At 42.7% G+C, this 20,160-nt stretch overlaps 1 protein-coding gene across 2 annotated transcripts in view; it reads right to left on the reverse strand.

Annotated features, from left to right (window-relative positions):
* POU6F2 (POU class 6 homeobox 2) overlaps nucleotides 1-20,160 on the reverse strand; it is a 490,143-nt gene that overhangs the window by 244,366 nt on the left and 225,617 nt on the right. For both annotated transcript variants that reach the window (XM_047695942.1, XM_047695944.1), the window contains 2 exons: nucleotides 7,198-7,289; nucleotides 3,838-4,066 (listed from right to left, as the gene is read on the reverse strand). In XM_047695942.1, the coding sequence (XP_047551898.1) occupies nucleotides 3,838-4,066; nucleotides 7,198-7,289 (321 nt within the window). The remainder of the gene's footprint in view (nucleotides 1-3,837; nucleotides 4,067-7,197; nucleotides 7,290-20,160) is intronic.

Here is a 20,160-nt window from a genome sequence, read left to right on the forward strand (position 1 = left end):
AATGCAAGCTTTTGTTGGATAAAATCTCAGAGCAAGGGCTTTAACCGTGCTTTAATTGTCTAAGAGAACGCCTCTTGGTCTTGGGGACTTGAATGTCCTAACAGGAGCAATGAGTTAATTCCCAAATAAGTTATTCCTTTCAGTCCTTCTCCTCATTAGAGGCCAGGTTTGGTGAGTTAGAGCCGGAAAGTTAACAAGGGCACTCCTCACAAGCACATGGCTCCCATCACCCTAGGATGCTCAGAATCTGGGCAGACTGCTGGAGATAGCAGGGGAGTTGCCAAACGGATTTTGGAAAAGGCCCCTAGACCAGGCTTCCTTAAACTGTCATGTAAGTAGGAATCTCCTGGGACTCTTTTAAAATGCAGATTCTGTTCCATGAGCCTGCATTTCTAATAAGCTCCCGTGAGGGCTGATACCGGCTGGCAGGGAGTACGCTTAGAGAAGGAGACAGTGATAGGACCCCTGCTGCCTGAGCAGAGAAAAGCTGCTCAGTGTAACATGATGTCATTAGTGCTCATTAAAATACATGCATGAATCATGGCCTCTGAGGGTCTGAGAGTAATTCCGTGTCATTTGACAGTGAACGTAAATGAACCGGCTCCCAATCCCTTTAGTAAAGAAGAAGATACTTGAAAACTTATCCCTGAATGCCAAACCACAATGAAACTGATGTCAGCACTTTTCTTTCGTAGCAAATGTGTAGCTTTTGAGCTAGAAGCATGGACAGGCTGAAGGGCTGGGCAGGAAGGCTGGAGGAGAGTCAGAGATAATTCCAGATGGCAGGCTTCTTTCATGAATAAACCTTAACGTTTCACAATGAGGAAAGGGGGAACCATCCAGGGCCAAGTGCTCAGGTTGGAAACAGGTTCTATTTCAGAGCAGGGGTTTAACACTTAAGTCCCTCCCCATCACATTGACAGATCACAGCTCTTTTATAAAACCACCCAAGATGGTGTGGTGTTAATTAGTGTTGGGGAGACTTACCGGTGGTTTCAAGACTCGTAAAAGCCTTGGAGGCTACTGGGCTCCTTGTCTAAGGTGGGCCATGGGGAGGGGCGGAGCATTCTACCCTGTCAATGACACAAATGTGTGTAAGGACTTCCTCTGGGGTATCATAGCCCGTGAGCCAGGTTGCCATCCTCAAAAGAGCCTGAGACTGGATTATGTCAGGATTGGCTCAGTCTCAAAGTCAACCAGGACTCTGGCAGATGGACTGCCAGCCAGCCAGCTACCATCCCTGGAGTCCCACTACCTTCTGTGATATAACCTGGAAAACCACACAAACCATAGACACTGCCTATGGATTGCCAAGGACTACAGTAGGTTTCCTAAAGGGGGTGAGATCACCCTTGGGTTAGATGCTGGCTGACAAGGTAGCCAACTGCCATTGCCCTTCTGGCCGTGAACACCCATCTTGGGCACTGTGGAGATTCAAGACATTTACCTGATTCTCATTCTTATTGCCCCTGGACTTCTGGCAGGGTGACCAACTCCTTCTTGTTTGCCCAGGACTATCCTGATTCCAACAGTGAAAGTCGCATGTCCCCAGAAAAGCCCCAGTCACCAGCAAACCAGGACAGTTGGTTACTTCTCAAACTAGTGAGGTCTGGGTGGTCCAGAAATCATGTGGGAAGATATGAAAGGAAGAAGAAGGCCCAACAGAACTGCATGGGAATTTACGTGGATCCTAACAGTGACTTAGGAACGGGGATTCATTCACAAGGTTATTAAAGAACAAAGTGTTGGAAGAGAGGCTTGAGTGTTAAGACTGATGAGGAAGGTTTCCTTATAATAGGCTGACTTGCAACCAGGAGGTGTTTTATTTTAATGACCTTACCACCTGCCTTCCAATGTCACTGAGATGACAAAGGGAGACATATTTCCTTGTGTTTGTGCAGTAGACAAGAGCTTAACCATCAACTCCAATCAACACACTTCTGAAGATGAGACCATTAAGAAAATCATGTAAGGGGCGCCTGGGTGGCTCAGTGGGTTAAGCCGCTGCCTTCGGCTCAGGTCATGATCTCAGGGTCCTGGGATCGAGGCCCGCATCGGGCTCTCTGCTCAGCGGGGAGCCTGCTTCCCTCTCTCTCTCTCTCTCTCTGCCTGCCTCTCTGTCTACTTGTGATCTCTCTCTGTCAAATAAATAAATAAAATCTTTAAAAAAAAAAAAAGAAAAAAGAAAATCATGTAAGAAGCACCAAGCAGTAAAGAGAGTCAGAACTCTTGTTGAACCGACTCACTCAAGACACAAATCTTAGGATTTCTTTTCTGAAACCAAAAGTGCCCCAAAGAACCAAATTCCAAACTATAAGCACTCCAAAATTTGATATTTAAAGAAAAGAGAAAATCTTGATGGAAGTCCACATTCCACATTAGTCCACAGTCACTAACTTTGAGCCTTTAAAATAACCAGGTAATAAAATCCTAAGAACACCAAACCATAATAAAGATACAATAAGCTTGATTTTTTTGGACTCTGACTTTGGCATCTATTTTAACCAAGCAAGATTAATTCATGACCTAGGAGCTCTGTGAGCTTATGTTTATTTATAATATTCAATATTCCCATAAGCACAGATGTTGCAAATGGAAGGTTGCATTTTGATAATGCCCATTTCTTCATTAAGATTTCATCATCCACCTGCATTAGAAAGCCTCTCCCTACACTTTGTTACTTCTGCTTTCACCTTGTTTATTCCTGCCTTATTTGCTTAATCTTGGGATCCTGGCTCCCAGGCACTCTCAAATTTTAAACAAGTGAAGTTTGTGCATTAGCGTGTCCTGGGCATGCATGATTTATGAATGGCGGGCTTCTTGGCACAATTTAATGGTATGAGAGAGACTTCGTTTTAAACATTAAAGGGAAAGTCAAGAAGTGGCAACAATAGGAGGGATATTAGAACATACGGTGTGTAAAAAAGTTTGGGTTGAGAATTAACTAGTTCTTCTATGGTTTGTTTCTTAGTCTTTGGGCTGATGACATTTGACCAACTACAAAAAGTGCTTTAAGTTAACTCTGATAACTTAACCCATTGAACTTACTCTGAAAAAAATAAAAAAAGCAAGCAAGCAGAAAAATTTCTTTCTAATTGCTAACATCAAAGGGGAAAACAAACATCTTTGAGCAGCCTCAAACGAATTCATTTTCTCTTTGTTAGGCATCCTATCATATTCCTATCATATTCAGGCCATTTTTCACCATAAAATTCTTCCTCCGACAGAATCTTTTGTAAATCAATCTAACAATCAGTGTTAGCAAATCTTTCCTAGAAAAGTGAAACCCTTTGTAAAACCGAAAGAAATATCCTTCCAGAGTTAAATGAGTCCAGCTCTTATTAAATGCCCACATAATATAAAGGCCCGATCTACAAGTCTGTTTTTCTCATTATAAAGTATGATCCCAAATAATACATTTCTGTTTAATAATTAAAACTAAAAATACTTAGCAAGAGAACAATAATTAAGAATTCCAAATGCTACTTTGTATTGGAGATTTTCCAATCACTTCTCACACAAACAAATCACGTATAACTTTTCTTTGTAGATGGCTATACTGAAGAAGTCACAAAATCATAATCTGGGTCCTCAAATAACAACAGAATAATTTTACATCTAAGTTTCTGATGATTTGCAGGACTGACAAAGCCCAGGGCTTGAGCAAGCCAGGGATTCACACACAACTTGAAACTTTGCTTCCTACACAAGCCTTCCATCTCCCTTGATAATGGGGGCTGCTCTGAACCATATTCACCAGCCGAGGGCATGTGAGCACTGCAGAGTACAACAGGCAGCGGATAGAGCTCTACATGGTGCAAGGAGACAATGGGTTACCTTGTAGATTTTGCAATGGTAGAGTCATTATGCCTCCGGCTGCAGCGGCTGCTACCAGCCCTTGGATGTTGGTGAGATTCGCGGTAGGCAACGTGAGGACCAGTCCTTGTTGTCCTCCTAGCTGTCCAGCCATGTTGAAGGGGATGAGGATGGGCTGGTTGAGGGCTGGCGTGCCTCCCGGCATCACGCCAGTGACAGCAGAGGCTAACTGTTGTGCTGTCAGAAGTGGCTGCAAGGAAACAGATAATCCTAGCTCACTTTCCAGTAGAACCAAGACGTGGCCTTTCAGAGCATTTTCTTCTCAGGGTTTAGTTTTAGCAGGGTCTAAAATTTCCTGAACAAGGAGTAAACACACACGCTCTGTTCCAAAATGAACCAGTAGGAAAAAAAAAAAAAATTGAAATCACATTTCATTTATTTCCTTGGCAAACTTCATTTGGTTTGGATTTCTTTTGAGGAACTCTAATACCTTTAAAAGTAATACCTTACACTTATATATTATTCTTCTAATAAATTTCCATTTGATCTTAACCTTACATATTTGAAATTCTTTGCTAATTTGTTCTTTCTTGTTCCAGAAAGAACTCATTGGCATCAGAGGGTTTTGTTTTGTTTTGGCTCAAAAGTAGCAATAAAATACTATTTTTTATTTATTAAGTTAGCAAAAATGATGTAAAATAGTTACAACATGCTGGTAGGTCTCTAGTGTCACCATCATGTGGATTTAGGACATACACACAATTGTAAGCCTTTTGGAAAGCAATTTGGAAATCTATATCAAGAGCTGCAAAATATTCAGTCCCTCTTGACTCAGAATATACTCTTGGGATGTAGCTCAAAGATACCATTCAAAAAGACAAAAAACAAATGCATAAAAACATGCATTACATTTAAAAATATTTAAATGTCGAAAAATACTTTGTTAACAGTACTAAACCTGACAAGATATTACACGGTCTTTAAAGTGGATCATTATGACCGCCTCTTTAGAAAACCAGAAAATGTTTATAATACGAGAATACACAAAATAAACTGGATAATCATTCAACAGTGACAATGAAATCATTAAAATGGTAAAATTGTGCCTGTATACTTACAGTTCTGAGAAAAGCATAGGAAAACAAAAGTGTTGGCATTTGATGTGGATAAGTTGGAAAAACTTTTGAATATGGCTTTTGCTATTACTCTAACATCCTTTGCTCAGTTCATACGAGATCAGAAACACGGGTTTGTGTCCACCCTTCATCCAATAGCCATTGCTCAAAGTGGAAAGGCAGCGCCGCCGGTGTGCGCTGTGGGCACCAGGAGTATTTGAGCCCGGATGTGGGCTCTTCACCGGGATGACCTAGGCAGTATTCCTGTGCTGAGCGGGCCATGTGACCAGAAGGGTCATTGGTTTTATAGTCCTTTATCCAGGACCTTCACTGCTCTCTTTTGGGAACCACGTGACAGATAATGCCACGTCCATTTTTCTTCTGGAGGAACCAAGACAAAACTCTTATGGAGGGGTGGCAACTTTTTTTTTGTTTTTGATGCAGCATGATTCTATAAAGTAACAAGTAATTAAATATAGGCATAATACAAAGCCCAATGAATTATAGGCAGGCACTATTCTAATATTGCCATGTATGTATTAATGCAGTTGTCCTACTGGTGAGATACAGAGGGATTAGTAATTTGCCCAGAACCCCATATCTGGTGGGCGTGGGAGGGTGGGGTCATGCCAAGGCAGGCTCCTCCAGAACCCATGGCTCACCCCTTTCTGGCCATGCCCTGTCATGCATGGAAGTGATTCAGAGAAAGTAGTGTTGCTCTATATGCAGAAGGAGGGGAGGAGGGCTGAACCCGACCTCTGACCGCTGCCTACAGCCTCCCCTCATGGCTCCTTCTGGTGAGGCCTCTGCAGAAGCCCTGGGACACCAGATGCAGCCTGGTTTTAGACCACTCCAGTCTCCAAGGGCCTAGCCCCTGTTCGTTAGAGTCTACTAAATTCACAAAAAGTAACTGCCTCTCTTTAGAAAATAAATAAATAAATAAAGCTGCCCTAAAGCACAAAACCAACATATTTTCCAAGAGTAAACACAAAAGTGATAAACCAGTCCTCAGATCACTGATTTCCTATCACTGCCCACAGCAATATCGTGATAAGAACGGGGGCCAATGGCTGGTTCTCAGACCACGCAGGTCAGAGATTTGGGGGGTTGGTATGTAGTATTTTCTTAAATTCAATTCTTGGTGTGGAAGCAGAGCATGCATTCTCCAGCTTGTCAAGGTGCCAACCATGTCTCACTGTCTGGGTCTGTCACACACTTACCTGACCTGGAGGCATGACTTTGTCACCCCTGGTATGTTCACACACATGCATGCACATACACACAATGTCACAAGCGTGGGATTTTTAGAAAAGGCATAGCTAGGAGATTCCGGCTTCCGGGGGTCCCTATAGAACCTTCTCTGGGCTTCCATAGACGAGCACACCCCTCCCCAACCTTTCTGTCCTTGAGCACCAAGGCATCCATGCTCTGAGATGGATCTTAGGACCTGAGACCACAGGGAGACTTGGTGGCTACTGGAACAAAAGGGAGGACCAACCCAAGCCCTACATGTGGGTTTCCAAATCTTGAATTGGTGAGCCCTCAAAGGGCTGAAGGTGATTAATTTGCAGGAATAACAATGACTGCAAAGGGGAGAGATGGGCTCCCATAGCTGCCTCTTCTCCCATAAAAGCAGGTGAACTCTGAAAGCTTCCCACTAAATGCCAGAGCTAAAACAACAACGGCCAAGAGCCCAGCTCTCATAATTGTGTTCTACACCTCCGTATAACCATACCAGGCTGCAAAAAACAAATATTGGACTTTAAAAAATAATGAATGTATTTCTTTATTAATGCAAGAGCTGTATGTGATATACAGTATTGTCAAACCCAATAAGCTGAACTTGCATTAAAATTGCATTAACTTTTTTATATTAAATCACATCCTGTATTTCAAAAATGGTTCCAGTAAGGTTGAAATAACTTAATTTTCTTCACACCCCAGTCATTAAAGTTTTACTTTCTCGAAAACTGCATGGTAACCAACGGCACATTGGTAAGTAGGTTATAAGAAGATGAAAAAAAAAGTTTCCAAATGATTAAAACCAACATTGCCTTTAAAAAGAGAGGAGTTCTGCAAACACTTTTTTTTCCCTTGATGGCATTTAATAAATAATGCAGCCGTACAGTTTCCCACACAAAAATTTATCACCATGTTTGCTCTGTTGGAGTTGATTGGATTTAACTCATTACTATTTATTCGGTTATTTATATGGTTAAACCATCCTAAATGCAGCCTAATGGAAAAGTAGTTGAGAGATACTGACCTGCGGCCCAACCGGGAAAGAGGGGTGGTTCTGACTGGCCTGGTGTTGGTCAGGAGTGCCTGGGTCTGATAGAGCCGGGTTTCCTCTGGCCCCTGGAATTCAAAAGAGAAGTGCTCCCTTTAATAGAAGATCCAGCCCGGGAACTGCCCATGACCCCATTTTCCTGTGATGTCACATAACATTAAGGTACAGACGACATGCCAGAGTGGTTTATCAATAGCTCCAGTGCTCAAATCACTTGTCAACTGCATAAATTATGCTAATGGATATTCAGGATGGCCAGTCATTCCGGGAGGGAGAAGGCTGGGACCAGGGCGGGGGGAGTGACACCATCATCAGTCGCACTAACAGGCTTCCATGATCCATCGGTTTGCACCTCGTATCCCAATGCCCTGTGTGGGTGGGAAACCGCATCCTTTATGCACAGGTGGGCGATAGCTAATCTAATTTCCCAAAGCCAGAGAACTCGAGATCTCAGATGTGACCAAGTACATCTGTATTATCCCTTATTATGACTGTAGAGCCTTGGAAGCCTTTTCTCTGTATCCATTGCAGATACCAACTCATATGAATGTGTTTTCTTAGAGACGGCCTTTTTCAATTCACCTTAGGTGATACCCTGGACATCACAGGGATGTCCTGAAGCCAGTTTCCTGGGCGCTAAATGAAACAGTAGGAATAACACCCTAACTCCGGGGATCCCCGCTGTGCTGTGTGTGGATCACAGTTTCCTGCCTGTGCCAGAATCCTGTTGGATGCCAAAGCACAAAGAATGAATTCCCACCAAAATGGCAAGTCTTTCACATCTTCTTCAAACAGAGTAGTTTCTCTGTGTGTGGCGGTGTGCTCTGTTTTCCGAATAGACGGGAGCAGGTAACATAGCCGTAGGAACCATAAACAGATGAATAGGTAAGCAAAAAATAAATAAATAGATCCGGCTGCAATTTTTGAGGGGCTTGACTCAGTAGCTTTTGTTTTCTTGGTGGTTGAAATCCAATTCCAAGCCACCCTTAACGAGATCCTCTTTCCTGATGTTTGTCCTATGAATAGCAAGTGGGAGACAATTCAAACTCTGTTTACTGGCATGCCATGGACAGCGGAGAAAAAAAGATACGATTCTGTCACGCTTATAAATTTTAAAGAAGGTATTATTGGCTCATTTAAAACAAATTCTTCTATATATTCTCCAAAGGGACAGACTTATAAATAATGGAAATGTGGAAAAAAATATTTCAGCACATTAAGCTACAAATAAAATTGACTGCTACATATTATTCAATTGACTTCTATCTCCACTGCGATGTGTCAATCATAACAGCATTTTATAATAGGATTAAGCAATAAATGTGCAAAGCCATTATGCAGAAATCTGAAAATCTGATTAATTTGTAATATTTTTTTTTGCAGAAAGTCAGGACTGGACATTGCTTGGGGAATACTTACAAGCATTCTATTGAAATTTCTAAATTGATTTGGAACAAACTAATAAAAACACAGACTTGCTGACATTTTATAAAGTGAATTCTGTCAAAATATGTTTGGCATTTTAATGATTGCTGTCATTTAATAACAAGGCTAAGATGACCCATCATAAGACACCAACAATTTCCTCATAATGTGCATGAGAGCTTTCTTCTAAATTTTTTATAGGTGATGTATTCATTATGCTTGAGTAGTAAGGCACTTTAAATGGTGAACTTTGCTGGTTGAATCTCATATTTTCTGTTCTCATGTAATCAAGTCCAACTTTGCCTTAAAATTCTCAGCAGGGCTTTGTGGACTTTTATAGAGCAAACCCAGGTCCCTGAGGGATGCTTTTGGTCACTTAGGCATATTCTGAAATAGCTAAAAACCCACTTTGGTTTAGTTTTGAAGACACTTTAAAATTTTGGGGTGGCTTCCTCATTCCCACTGGGCATGGATTTTGACACCAGACTGCGGAAAGAAAGTTTTACAATACACAGAAAGAGAGAAAACCCCTTCTGCACCCATTAAAATACATGTATGTCTTAATTTCAAAACTTTTCTATGCTATGCTAGGCCCTCTGGCCTCAATTTTTTTTCATGTGGACCAGGTCTGCTTTTGGACCTTGTTCTTAATGATAAGCCATTGTAAGGGATAGGATCTGTCCCGAACAAGCGCTGTATCAATGAGATGTTGTTTGTTGTTTGTTGCCCATAACTTTACACAGATTACATTTGCTTACAATTTATTCTTTGTTGCTGGAGGCCCACCCCAGCACAGGGCAGCTTGTCTTGAGGCTGATTATTCTCAAAAACCATGTTCAGGGCAGTACAGGGCAATTCCACACAATTTCATGTGTAAAATGAAGTCTTTCACAGGCTTTAGAAGAGATTATGTATGCTCTCCTGCAGGATCAAAAAGTAATGTCTCTTCTTAATGCACGTCTCCACTTTCCCCAAACACATGTATCATGCTTAACCTTGTAGGACCATAAATGGATCTGTCTGGTCGGAAGGCATCTCCCAAATCAGGGGCCTTCTCAGAGCCAGAGCGGGGAGCCAGCAGTCAGAATGAATAAATGATGTTGGCTAAGGGTTTCCGAGAGATTTGAAGCAGCACGTAGCTGCGTGTTAGGGGAGACTGTGAGGTCACCTATTTCCCGTGCCACAGATGTGAAAACATGAACTTTAACAGGTTGGGCAAGTTCCTCTTGATCAGGATCCTAAGACACACATTACCTCTCTGGAGATCAGGGATGCCCAGAGTGCTCTCCATGGCCTGTTCTGAGTGTAATAGGCTGCACTTACCAGGCAGCACCTGTGGGCTTTCGTGGAGCAGGGACAGTCTGCACTCTGCACACCCAGTCCCTAAGGCAGGCAGGGTATTTGCACTGACTGAAATCTTCACTTAGTGGAAATAGAGGTTTGGCTTTTAATTTGGGAGTGGTAGAATTCCCAGAAGACAGGCATTGACATCCACCTGACTATTTACTATTTAGTATAAGCCTGGAAATACCTTTAAATGATTAGCTTATTGGCAGATTCTACCTCAATTCCAATTCAGAGACGAGAAGGAGTTTGATGTCCAGGTTAAAAGCAAGGGCTCTTTTAAACTTTAAGCTCTGCCTGGGTCTCATTTTATGCCACTTAGCTAGGTATGGGAACTTGGGCTTGTTTTCCAACTTCTTTATGCATCAGCTGGCTTCTCTAAAAGTCTGGGATGATAATAATGCCTCCCTCATAGGGTTGCTGTTTATAAGGATTAAATGAGCACAGAGATTTGTAAATTTCATGGGTGCTAATTCTGTTGACTGCTATGATTTAACTCAATTTGTTTTTAATGTATTTAATATTATTTAATTTTTAAAAGATAGATTTATTTATTTATTTATTTATTTATTTATTTATTTATTTAAGAGAAAGAACAGAGGGAGAGTAGAGGGAAAAGTAGACTCCTTGCTGAACAGGGACCCCAATGCAGGGCTGGATTCCAAGACTCTAGGATCAGGACCTGAGCTAGAGGCAGATGCTTAACAGACTGAGACACCCAAGTGTCCCAATATTATTTAATTTGCCCATGACATTTGCCTTCCCCACGTGAACTTAATACATACTCCTGTCCCTATGTGTGTGGTACACGTTCCCACCCATGCTGCTCTGTGTATTCTGTATCATTTGATGAATGTATGACATTGAACCGTAAGAGCTCACAAAGCTAGAGGTTTACATAGAACCCTTACTTCAGTCCATGGTAACGTGATCAGGAAATGTGACAAAATGATACTGGCAAACAGCTTCCGAATTCTCACAGACCAGGGCTTGGACCTGAGTTCCTGCTCAGGCCTGAGATCCAGAATCACTCGTGGAGCTTCTTGAACATAGAGATTCACATCGCTCGTTGCTCACATGTGTGTTTTCTGAAACCCACCAATGACTGAGGACCCCAGAGGGGACAAGGGGTGTAGGTGCTGCCCACACAAATCCGGATCTGCCTTGTGCTGAGGAACCACACGTGAGGAGTTCATGAGCAGCACGTAGGGCACGAGCTGGCACGGCCCCCTTGCCTTCCAAGTGTCTGCACCCAGAGCCGCCTTCTGTCTGATCCTGATTGACTTCTAGCTTCGCAAGGGGAAGAACCATCTCAAATATGTCAATTTCGTAATCAGGATTTGTTCCCGGGTAATCAAGGACTAATTCAAGGAGTGTGATAACGGGTTTTAAAGGGATTATAACATAAAATGTTCAGTAGCTACACAATAGGAGTCCATTCTCTATAGATACAGGGACCCCTAGTGTGAGTCTCTTAAGGAAAGGATAGATCCTAAATGGTGAGATACTGGAACACTGAGGAGGAGTTACGCTCCGGTAAAACTTATTTTCAATTGTTGAGATGCCTGCTTGTCAGAGCGTGGGTTCCTTCCACACCATCTTTCCGGTGTTGATCTCACATCTGAAACCTGAAAAGCTGCCTGCAGATCTCTCTGCTGTGGAGGGAATGGACAGTCTGCAGAAATGAGAGGGGGACACCCAGACTCTGTTCTTCGGGGCGTTCCTCAAGTAGCCTTGCAGGTTCCACCCCCGACCCAGCTCAAGTTGGGAGTTCGCTGAACTACCACTCACTGTGTTCCTTATATCAGGTTCATTTTTTTTTGCAAATTTTCCTTCTCCTCCTCCTCCTCCTCCTTCCTCCCCTCCCCCTCTCCTCCACTCTTCCTCCTCCCAACTTCCTCCTCCCCCTCATTTTCCTCCTCCCTCTCCTCCTCCTCCTCTTCCTCTTGCCCTTCTTTTCCTCTTCCTCCTCCTTCTTCTTCTTCATACAATGCGTTTTCATTAACTAAGGCAAACCCAGGCTTGGCACCTCCCTGTTACTCTACAGGTAACAAAGGTATTTATTCTAGTAGAGGATTAAATGCTCCCAGCCACCCCTCCCCCCTTCCAGCCCTTTTGGGAGTTGACTTTTCCAAAAAAGTCATTTTAAGAAGCAAATATAACATCTTTAATCCTGAGACGGTATACTCCTTTCTGGAGCCTTATCCTGTTCCCTTTGTGAAGAGACTACGAGGCCAATATAGATTGAGAAGGAACCAGAACTGCAAATACGGATTGCTTATCCAGAATAAGCCAGTTCCACCTTCTCCCCCGCGCTGGGCATCCCTCCCACGGATACATTTTTAAAAACTGGTTTCTTCAGAGAGAAAGAGTTTGGGTTTCTGTCTTCCACACATTAGCACGGACATAATCATGTAAAGGTCGCAGGGATCGCTTAGCTTTTTCTGGTATTCGGACCTTCCTTAGCCACTGTTGGCGGTTTTCACCGGCCAGCGAGCGGACGCAAAGGTTGCTTATTATAAGATGGACAGTTGAAGGCATTATTATTTCATGTTGGGTATGTGAACCCAGCTAAACAGGGCAGAGGCCCCCCTCAATTACACTCTGTTTTCTTTCAGTTTCTTCAAGATTCCTAAATGCCAAGGAGGGAGTGAGTGTGTCTATAAAAATCTTTTTCAAGCCTCTCCCATGGCTTGCCCCTGCTTTTGCCAGTTGGGATTTCTTTAGGATACAGGCCGCACATGAATCTATATACAGAACGCCGTCCAGACTCCTGGAAGAATTGGAGACTCTAGAGTAATAAGCCGCACTTGGAAATTAAATGTTCGTTCATTCACGTAAGGGTTTGCGTGTTTTTTGCAAGTCCTGCTGACAAGTACTTATAGCTCCACTCATGGAAGCCTGGAGAACAGAGGTCTGATGACATTCATGTGATAAATGAATTTCTTTATTCTTCTAGCAGGTGACTTCCCTGGCCTTTAGTGGAGGGAAATCCAGTTTTCTCTGAGGGAGGGTCTAAGTCTTCAGTGGTCCTTAAGGCTGGTATTTATTTAAAGGCTGCACGTATGCATGAGAAGTCGAAGGGAGATTTGAGATATCTCGATAAAGTATAACAAGAAATCCTACAAATCCTTATTTGAACTTGATTATCTTCAGGTGTTTTGTAATATCTACCAGAATTATTCCAAAGTAGAAAATTCTGTTCTACCAGTGAGCTTAATCTATGCGTGCTGGAGAATAAAGACATTTTTTTTTTCCTTTCTCAGAATTTACTAAATCTCTCTCCAGTCTCCCTGCAACAATTTTTTAATCATTTGTTTTCACATCCATCTAATAAAAGCAGAGCTGAACTCCTGTGATATCTAGGCCAGTAAAGGTCTCCACTTCTGTAAATGCTTCCTTTCGGAAAAGAGATGAAAAAACAGAGAGTCATCAAACCCATTAAAGCAAAATTCCATGACATACTACTGGCACAGAGGGAGTTTTGGGGTATGGATTATTCCTCGAGGACTGCTATCTTCACAAGAATAGGAGTTCTTCCAGGGCAAAGATTCGCATCTCCTGCAGGCCAGCTTTTCACCATGTACGTATGTAAATCCATAGGTATGCATGTATGTGTGCATGGGAAAATATGCATGCATGCCGGTGAATATGTATGCTCTAGTGAGTTGGTATTTTTTTTTTAAGATTTTATTTATTTATTTGAGAGAGAGAGAGAGAGCGAGCACAAGCAGGGGTAGCAGCAGGCAGAGAGAGAAACAGACTCCCCACTGAGCAGGGAGCCCACTGCAGGACTCAATCCTGGGACTCTGGGATCATGCCCCGAGCCAAAGTCAGACGTTTAACTAACTGAGCCACCCAGGTGCCCCAAGAGTTGGTATTCTTAAAATGATGGAGATTTGTATCAAAGTGAACTGAACACATTTAGACACAGATTTTAAACCACCTGAAAATGGTTTGTCTAATTTTTACAATGTCTTTTTAAATCAACACTATTTCCAACTCAGGGAAATGCGATTGATGGGACTCTGCCACAGCCCAGGGAGAAGACGGTCGAGTATACCCTGTGCTTTTAGGCCTATATATGGAGTCTCCTCCTTTCATGCTTCATCCATGCTTAACCCTACACCAGGTCCTGCTGACATAATTTGTGGGGTTCGTTGCCAAATAAAACTGCAGGTCCCTGGTGTGAGGCTGGGAAGGCCATCTCCTCTTTCCCGAGACTGCTGTTTCCCTCCATGGCACCTGGGTAGACCCACAGGTTTGCAACCTCCTTGCTGGGATGAGCTAAACACCTGAATCCGGGGTAGGTGGGGGAGCCTCTGTTGAAATGTACACTGAGCAGATGACCCTCTGTGCACCTGACCTTGGCCCCCAGGAAAGGCAGGATGGAGAGAGTGACAGTCATAGCCAGGCTTCCAGGGGTCCTGGGGTGCCAGGGGTAGGGAGCAGGTCCTGGGGGAAGTGAGGAGACAGCGGCTAGACTGCCAGAGACTCTAAGCCCCCACCCACCCACTCACTCACTTTTGTTGTCCCATCAGTCTTGACTTAGAAGACATAATTTCAAAGGTAAATTATTAAGAATGGCCAGACAGTGGTCTCAGAGCCCTGCTTTGTGAGGAGTCCCGGGTGCCTACAGCCACTCCCAGGCCCATAGAGTGACCCCTGCTTTGGCTCGCTGTCAACTCCCACTGACAATTTTGGATTACTAGTTTTCTGTCGAGGGACTTCCTTATAAAAAGGGTCCTCGAAATTTGAAAGTTGCACCTATACCCTCATTGGGGAGTCATTTTTCCAAATCAATACAAATTTTGAAAATAATGTTTGCATCCACAGAGGGATTTAGATACGGTCTTTTTCCCCAACAAGAGACTGAACTCACAAATCATCAGCGCATCTATTAGACATCACTACCAATGACCACATAAACATTTGGTAGAAAATTAAGATAAAACATGGCTTTATTTCCTATGACTCCTCAGTTACCTATCCCTAAATTGGGAGGACAAGGCATGCATCCGGCGAAAGGGAAATCATAGAGAACATGTCACATATCTTCTTGAGTTGTAGACCTCGCTTTTGAACAGTGTGTTCTCACTAACAAAAAACAACAATAAAAAAAACCAAACTCGCAACCTTTCTCCTCTGACTAGCTGTCTACTGGACCTTCGCCAAGCTTGCCGACAAGGGGACATGATCTAAATACTCCAGGACGATATAATCGGCCTATTGTAAAAGTTCTCCCACATTAGCTATGGATGGTACAACGTGCAAGAAGAACTGAGAACTCCGGGGCGTCCGGGTGGCTCAGTGGGTTAGGCCGCTGCCTTCGGCTCAGGTCATGATCTCAGGGTCCTGGGATCGAGTCCCGCATCGGGCTCTCTGCTCAGCGGGGAGCCTGCTTCCCTTCCTCTCTCTCTGCCTGCCTCTCCGTCTACTTGTGATCTCTCTCTGTCAAATAAATAAATAAAATCTTAAAAAAAAAAAAAGAATAACTGAGAACTGACCTTAAATGTGCTTGAAGGAGGGCCAGAGCAGTTAATTAATCTGCTTTAAGAGCTTAGGTGAAAACACATGTGTGCGTGCATGTGTGTTTCAGAGTAGGAAGATGAGGCCAAAACCGGGGAACCTGGTCTACCGTCTCCCACATAACACCTGTGCTATAGCGCTGCGGCATTCCAATGGTATGGGGTAGAGGTCATTGGAGCTCTTGTGATAGTCCATCCTCCAGCCTCATCTAGCAACATTCAGGTTTGTTTTTGAATATCTGCAAGCCTGTCTTGCGGCCCTACAGAGGTCTGTAGGGCTGCCCCATCAGAAGTCTCAGTAGCAGATTTAGACTGTTTCAGTGTTCTGATGCTCTTCACTGAGCAGCCCCATACAGACACCTGGAAACCCCAAGCCTGAAAGGGAGGGGGGATGTCAAACAGACATTGCTGTGTCATGGTAACATGAGCCCCAAATCCTGGCTCACACCAAAGTGTCCTGGATCATCCCCACTCTGCTCCTCAGCGACCCTAGATGCCTTCCAGAGGCCTGAACTCAGCACCATCCTTCTGCTGCAAGGAGGCCAATGATCCCACGTTCTGAACATGATTTAACCATTAGTTACAACGGAATAAATCATTATTTCAATTGGAAAGGATAGCCTCTGGGTACAGTTCCTTCTGATAAAATACTCAGAATACAGGATCTCAGAGACATCCCCCTACCCTGGTGCAGAAACTTGTGGTCCTCTATCTTCGGTGGGTGCGTTTCTGACGCAAAGATCAGGTGGTTGGATTGTCACAGATCACGGGCTTTCCCAGAGTCTGGTATGTCACAGATCAGTCAAATTAAAGGGGCATGCTAATAATTGTGTGGCTAGGAAGATCTTAGCATTTAATTTTGCCAAGCAAAAATATCTTTAAGAACTGCCAGGAACAGGGGCGCCTGGGTGGCTCAGTGGGTTAAAGCCTCTGCCTTCAGCTCAGGTCATGATCCCAGGGTCCTGGGATCGAGCCCTGCATCGGGCACTCTGCTCAATGGGGAGCCTGCTCCTCCCTCTCTCTGCCTGCCTCCTCTGCCAACTTGTGATCTCTGTCTGTCAAATAAATAAATAAAATATTAAAAAAAAAAAACCTGCCAGGAACTGTCGTTATCAAACAAAGGCATTTTAATGTTCCTCTCTTACCCAAAAAGATGTGTTTACATTTCTTTGTTTTTTTTTTAAATATTTCATTTATTTGTTTGAGAGAAAGTACACAAGTGGAGGGGAAAGGCAGTGGGAGAGGCAGAGGGAGAAGAAGGATCCCGGCTGAGCAGGGAGCCCGATGGGGGACTCAATCTCAGGACCCTGGAATCATGACCTGAGCCAAAGGCAGACACTTCACCCAGGGGCCCCATGGGTGTGTTTACATTTAAAAGATAATCCTTTAAATAGAAAAAAATTAGACTAATGAAAAACTCCCTGCGTTGGACTTTTTTTTTTTTCCATCTTCCACTTAAACAGTGTCTGTTTAATCTTAGGGGACACTGGTGTGTCACAGAGCACTGGGGATCTTTTTGTTTGCATACTACGGTTTAAAGAATCAGTGTGCCTCTCCCTAGCATCCTCCAGAAACAGAATATATCTGAGAAAAACTCTGAAAATATTTCTTCTTGAAATAACTAATCCCTCTTTTCCCCTCCATCCTTATTTTTAGAGACATCAGTATAATTTTCTTTATATAAAGTTCTTTGTGCTAAATAATACATTGATTTCTTTGTATATATTATTTTATCAACCCTTACAATAACCCTGTAATGTAAGTTTATGACTGTTATGTCCACTTACGCAGGAAACTAAGCTTTATAGAGGTTAACTCACTATCACTTACATAACAACTAAATGACACCTTATCCCAGGCCATCTGATCAATGGAAAGCCCATGTCCTTATCAGCTAGACTATCTACTACTCAAATATCTCAAAACAGCTACCATTTACTGAATGCTTACTGAAGGCCAGACACTTTGCTCAGTATTTTATGTACATTTTCTCATTTAATCTCCATAGAAGCCCCGTGTTATCAGGATTATCATTCCCATTTTATAGATGCGTAAGCTAAGTTTTAGACATGCTAAGTAACTCATCTGTGGTCCCAGAGTTAATGAGTGATAGCTTCAGGATTTGAATCCAGCTTCACTAGACGCCAAGGCTACACTATCCCATGCATCAAATGCAAATGTTTTAGGGAGAGAGAACACAATAAGTCCCCAATGCCATGATAGAAATGATGTTTTTCGGGTATTTTCCTAGTGGAACTTGGCTCTGGAGACCTCTAGGTTCCAGGTGTGGGAAAGAGGGTGATGGAGGACTAGAAATGGTGCATGCATGACGGGAGGAGAGCAAAGGGTGGGTCCCACCAGATACAAGATTTTTCTGTGCCACATTTTTTCCCAGAGAGACTGTGACATATTCTTAAGAAATAAACACCCCCATCTTCCTTAAAATAATGTTTATAATGAGTTAGCTACATGACAGCTGCATTCTTAGGGTCCCCATTCTCAAGGCATGATCTCTGGGCCAGCAGCAACTCCCCTCTGCAGGTCCCAGCCCATCCGGGCCTGAGATCCACTGAATCAGAATCCACATTGTGACAAAATCCCCAGGTAATTCACACCCACAGTGAAGTGTGCAAATTACTGGTTTTGAGTTTGTAAATAAGTCTTTCCTTCCCACCCACCCCTTTCCTTCTTCCTTTCTCCTGCCCGCATCCCTTCCTTGTTTCCCTTCTCCTTCCTTCCTTCCTTCCTTTACTTGCGTGGCCTTTAAGCACAAATATACCTGAAACACCTAACTTTCACCAGACGCTCACAGGAGACTGTGGTATCCTATCTCACAGAAGTCAGGGCAGGAGCACATGGGGATGCAGAAAAACACATTCAAGAGGAATACTCTGTCACAGTAATAACCCTCGACAAGTCCTCACCGTGCGCAACCTGTGGGAGGACCCTCAGCAACGAGGTTCACAGCAGGAAGAGTAGGTCCTACATTCTTAAAGGGAAGCATATTTATCCTTTTTAAAACACAACAAAACTGATGCCAGATGCAGCCCCGTATTCTTGCTTTGTGATTTATGGCAATTTTCCTGACACTTTCTCCTTCCGTATCCACATCTTCGCTTTTCCATTTGTGAGGATCTGTGTAGATAAGAGTCTGGCCTATCCATTTCAGTTATTTACTCTCAGAACAGCACATTCTTTGCAAAAGTAGCCAGAGCACCACTTTAAAAAGGGGGAATAAAAATTTTAAATCTCTTAAAGCTGAAATAAAACCGCATTTCTACGGATCCACCAAAAGTATAGGGTTTGCGATCATTCTTGTGTGCAACTCAAGATGGGTGGAAGAGGAATCATGCAAACCTCAGCAAAGCACAGGAAGGAGAGCCTCCCAGAGGAACCGCATGATGTGTGCCTGTAGCATCCCCTCTAGTTAACAGCCCCTTATGGTCCCAGAGCTTCTGTGACAAAACTGCATGGGAAGAGACAGAAGGATGTTGCACAGCTCACTGCGAACAAGTTACCAAGGGCTACCAAATCTTCAGAGAAGGGGTAACAACACATTGCAACTGTAACACGATTGAAGGGATCCAGAATATAACACGCAAATTCATGCCCCATCCATAGATCCTTGGTTAGACGTTTTTCCCCCAACAGTTGGTTATAAAAAACCAAACAGCCAAACATCTAGTCCGATTCCTGTGTCCGTGACCATTTTTCTCTCACTTAGTCTATTTATACCTTAGCATTCCTGTAATTGAAAAAGTATCTATTGCTAAAAGATGCTATTAACTTGAGTGCATTCATAGAGTGTTATATCGCTAATAGACTTAGGTCATATTCTCTTATCCTTTTAGCAAAGCATTATTTTGTTGTCCTCTTGTTCTGAAGGTTTCATTCCACTTAAAGTCAAATAGAACAAAAGCTTCACAGAACTTGTTCGTATTGTTTTTTACCATTATCTTCACTCCATTACATGACAGTATCAAATGTGTTGCAATTTCTATTTGTTATATCAACTTATTTTTGGATCTGTGTCAGAGCTCATAATGTAAAAATGTGCCTCCCAAATGTGACTTGGACTCAGACGATAACTGTAAGGTTTTAAGTCCAAATACTTTTAAGATCTACTTGTTGAGTTTACATTTGACTTGAGAATGGTAAGGTCAGAACTGAAATAAGAAACAGCAAACCACTAACTACAACTGTGAAAAGGTGAAATAGTGAAAGAAAACATATGCCATCATTTAAAAATATATACAGGTTTCTTCAAATCTCGACTGCTATTGATGTATAACTCATGAATATTTTATGTTTTCACTAAGAAAGAAAAAAGCTCCCGATTAAACCATGACATGCTGCTGATTATAATACACATCCATTTTTTTATCCCCAAATCTTCCTCTTAAGATATCACATTAAAATATGGGGAATAAGTTGCATTTCTCAGAATGAATAAAATACATTAGTACTCATTGACTTGATTATATCTATAAAAGTTTGGGCACAGAAAACATCCAATAGAATAAACTGGAAATTTTACATACAATGTTCAAATATCTTCAAAATTTGGTGGGTTAGAATTTGTGAGTGGACTATGGTAGTTGGATAAAATTCCTTACTTAGAACGAACCAATCCAGTCAAGAA

This window comes from Lutra lutra, chromosome 11, assembly GCF_902655055.1.
Source record: "Lutra lutra chromosome 11, mLutLut1.2, whole genome shotgun sequence".
NCBI classification, from domain to species: Eukaryota; Metazoa; Chordata; class Mammalia; order Carnivora; family Mustelidae; genus Lutra; species Lutra lutra.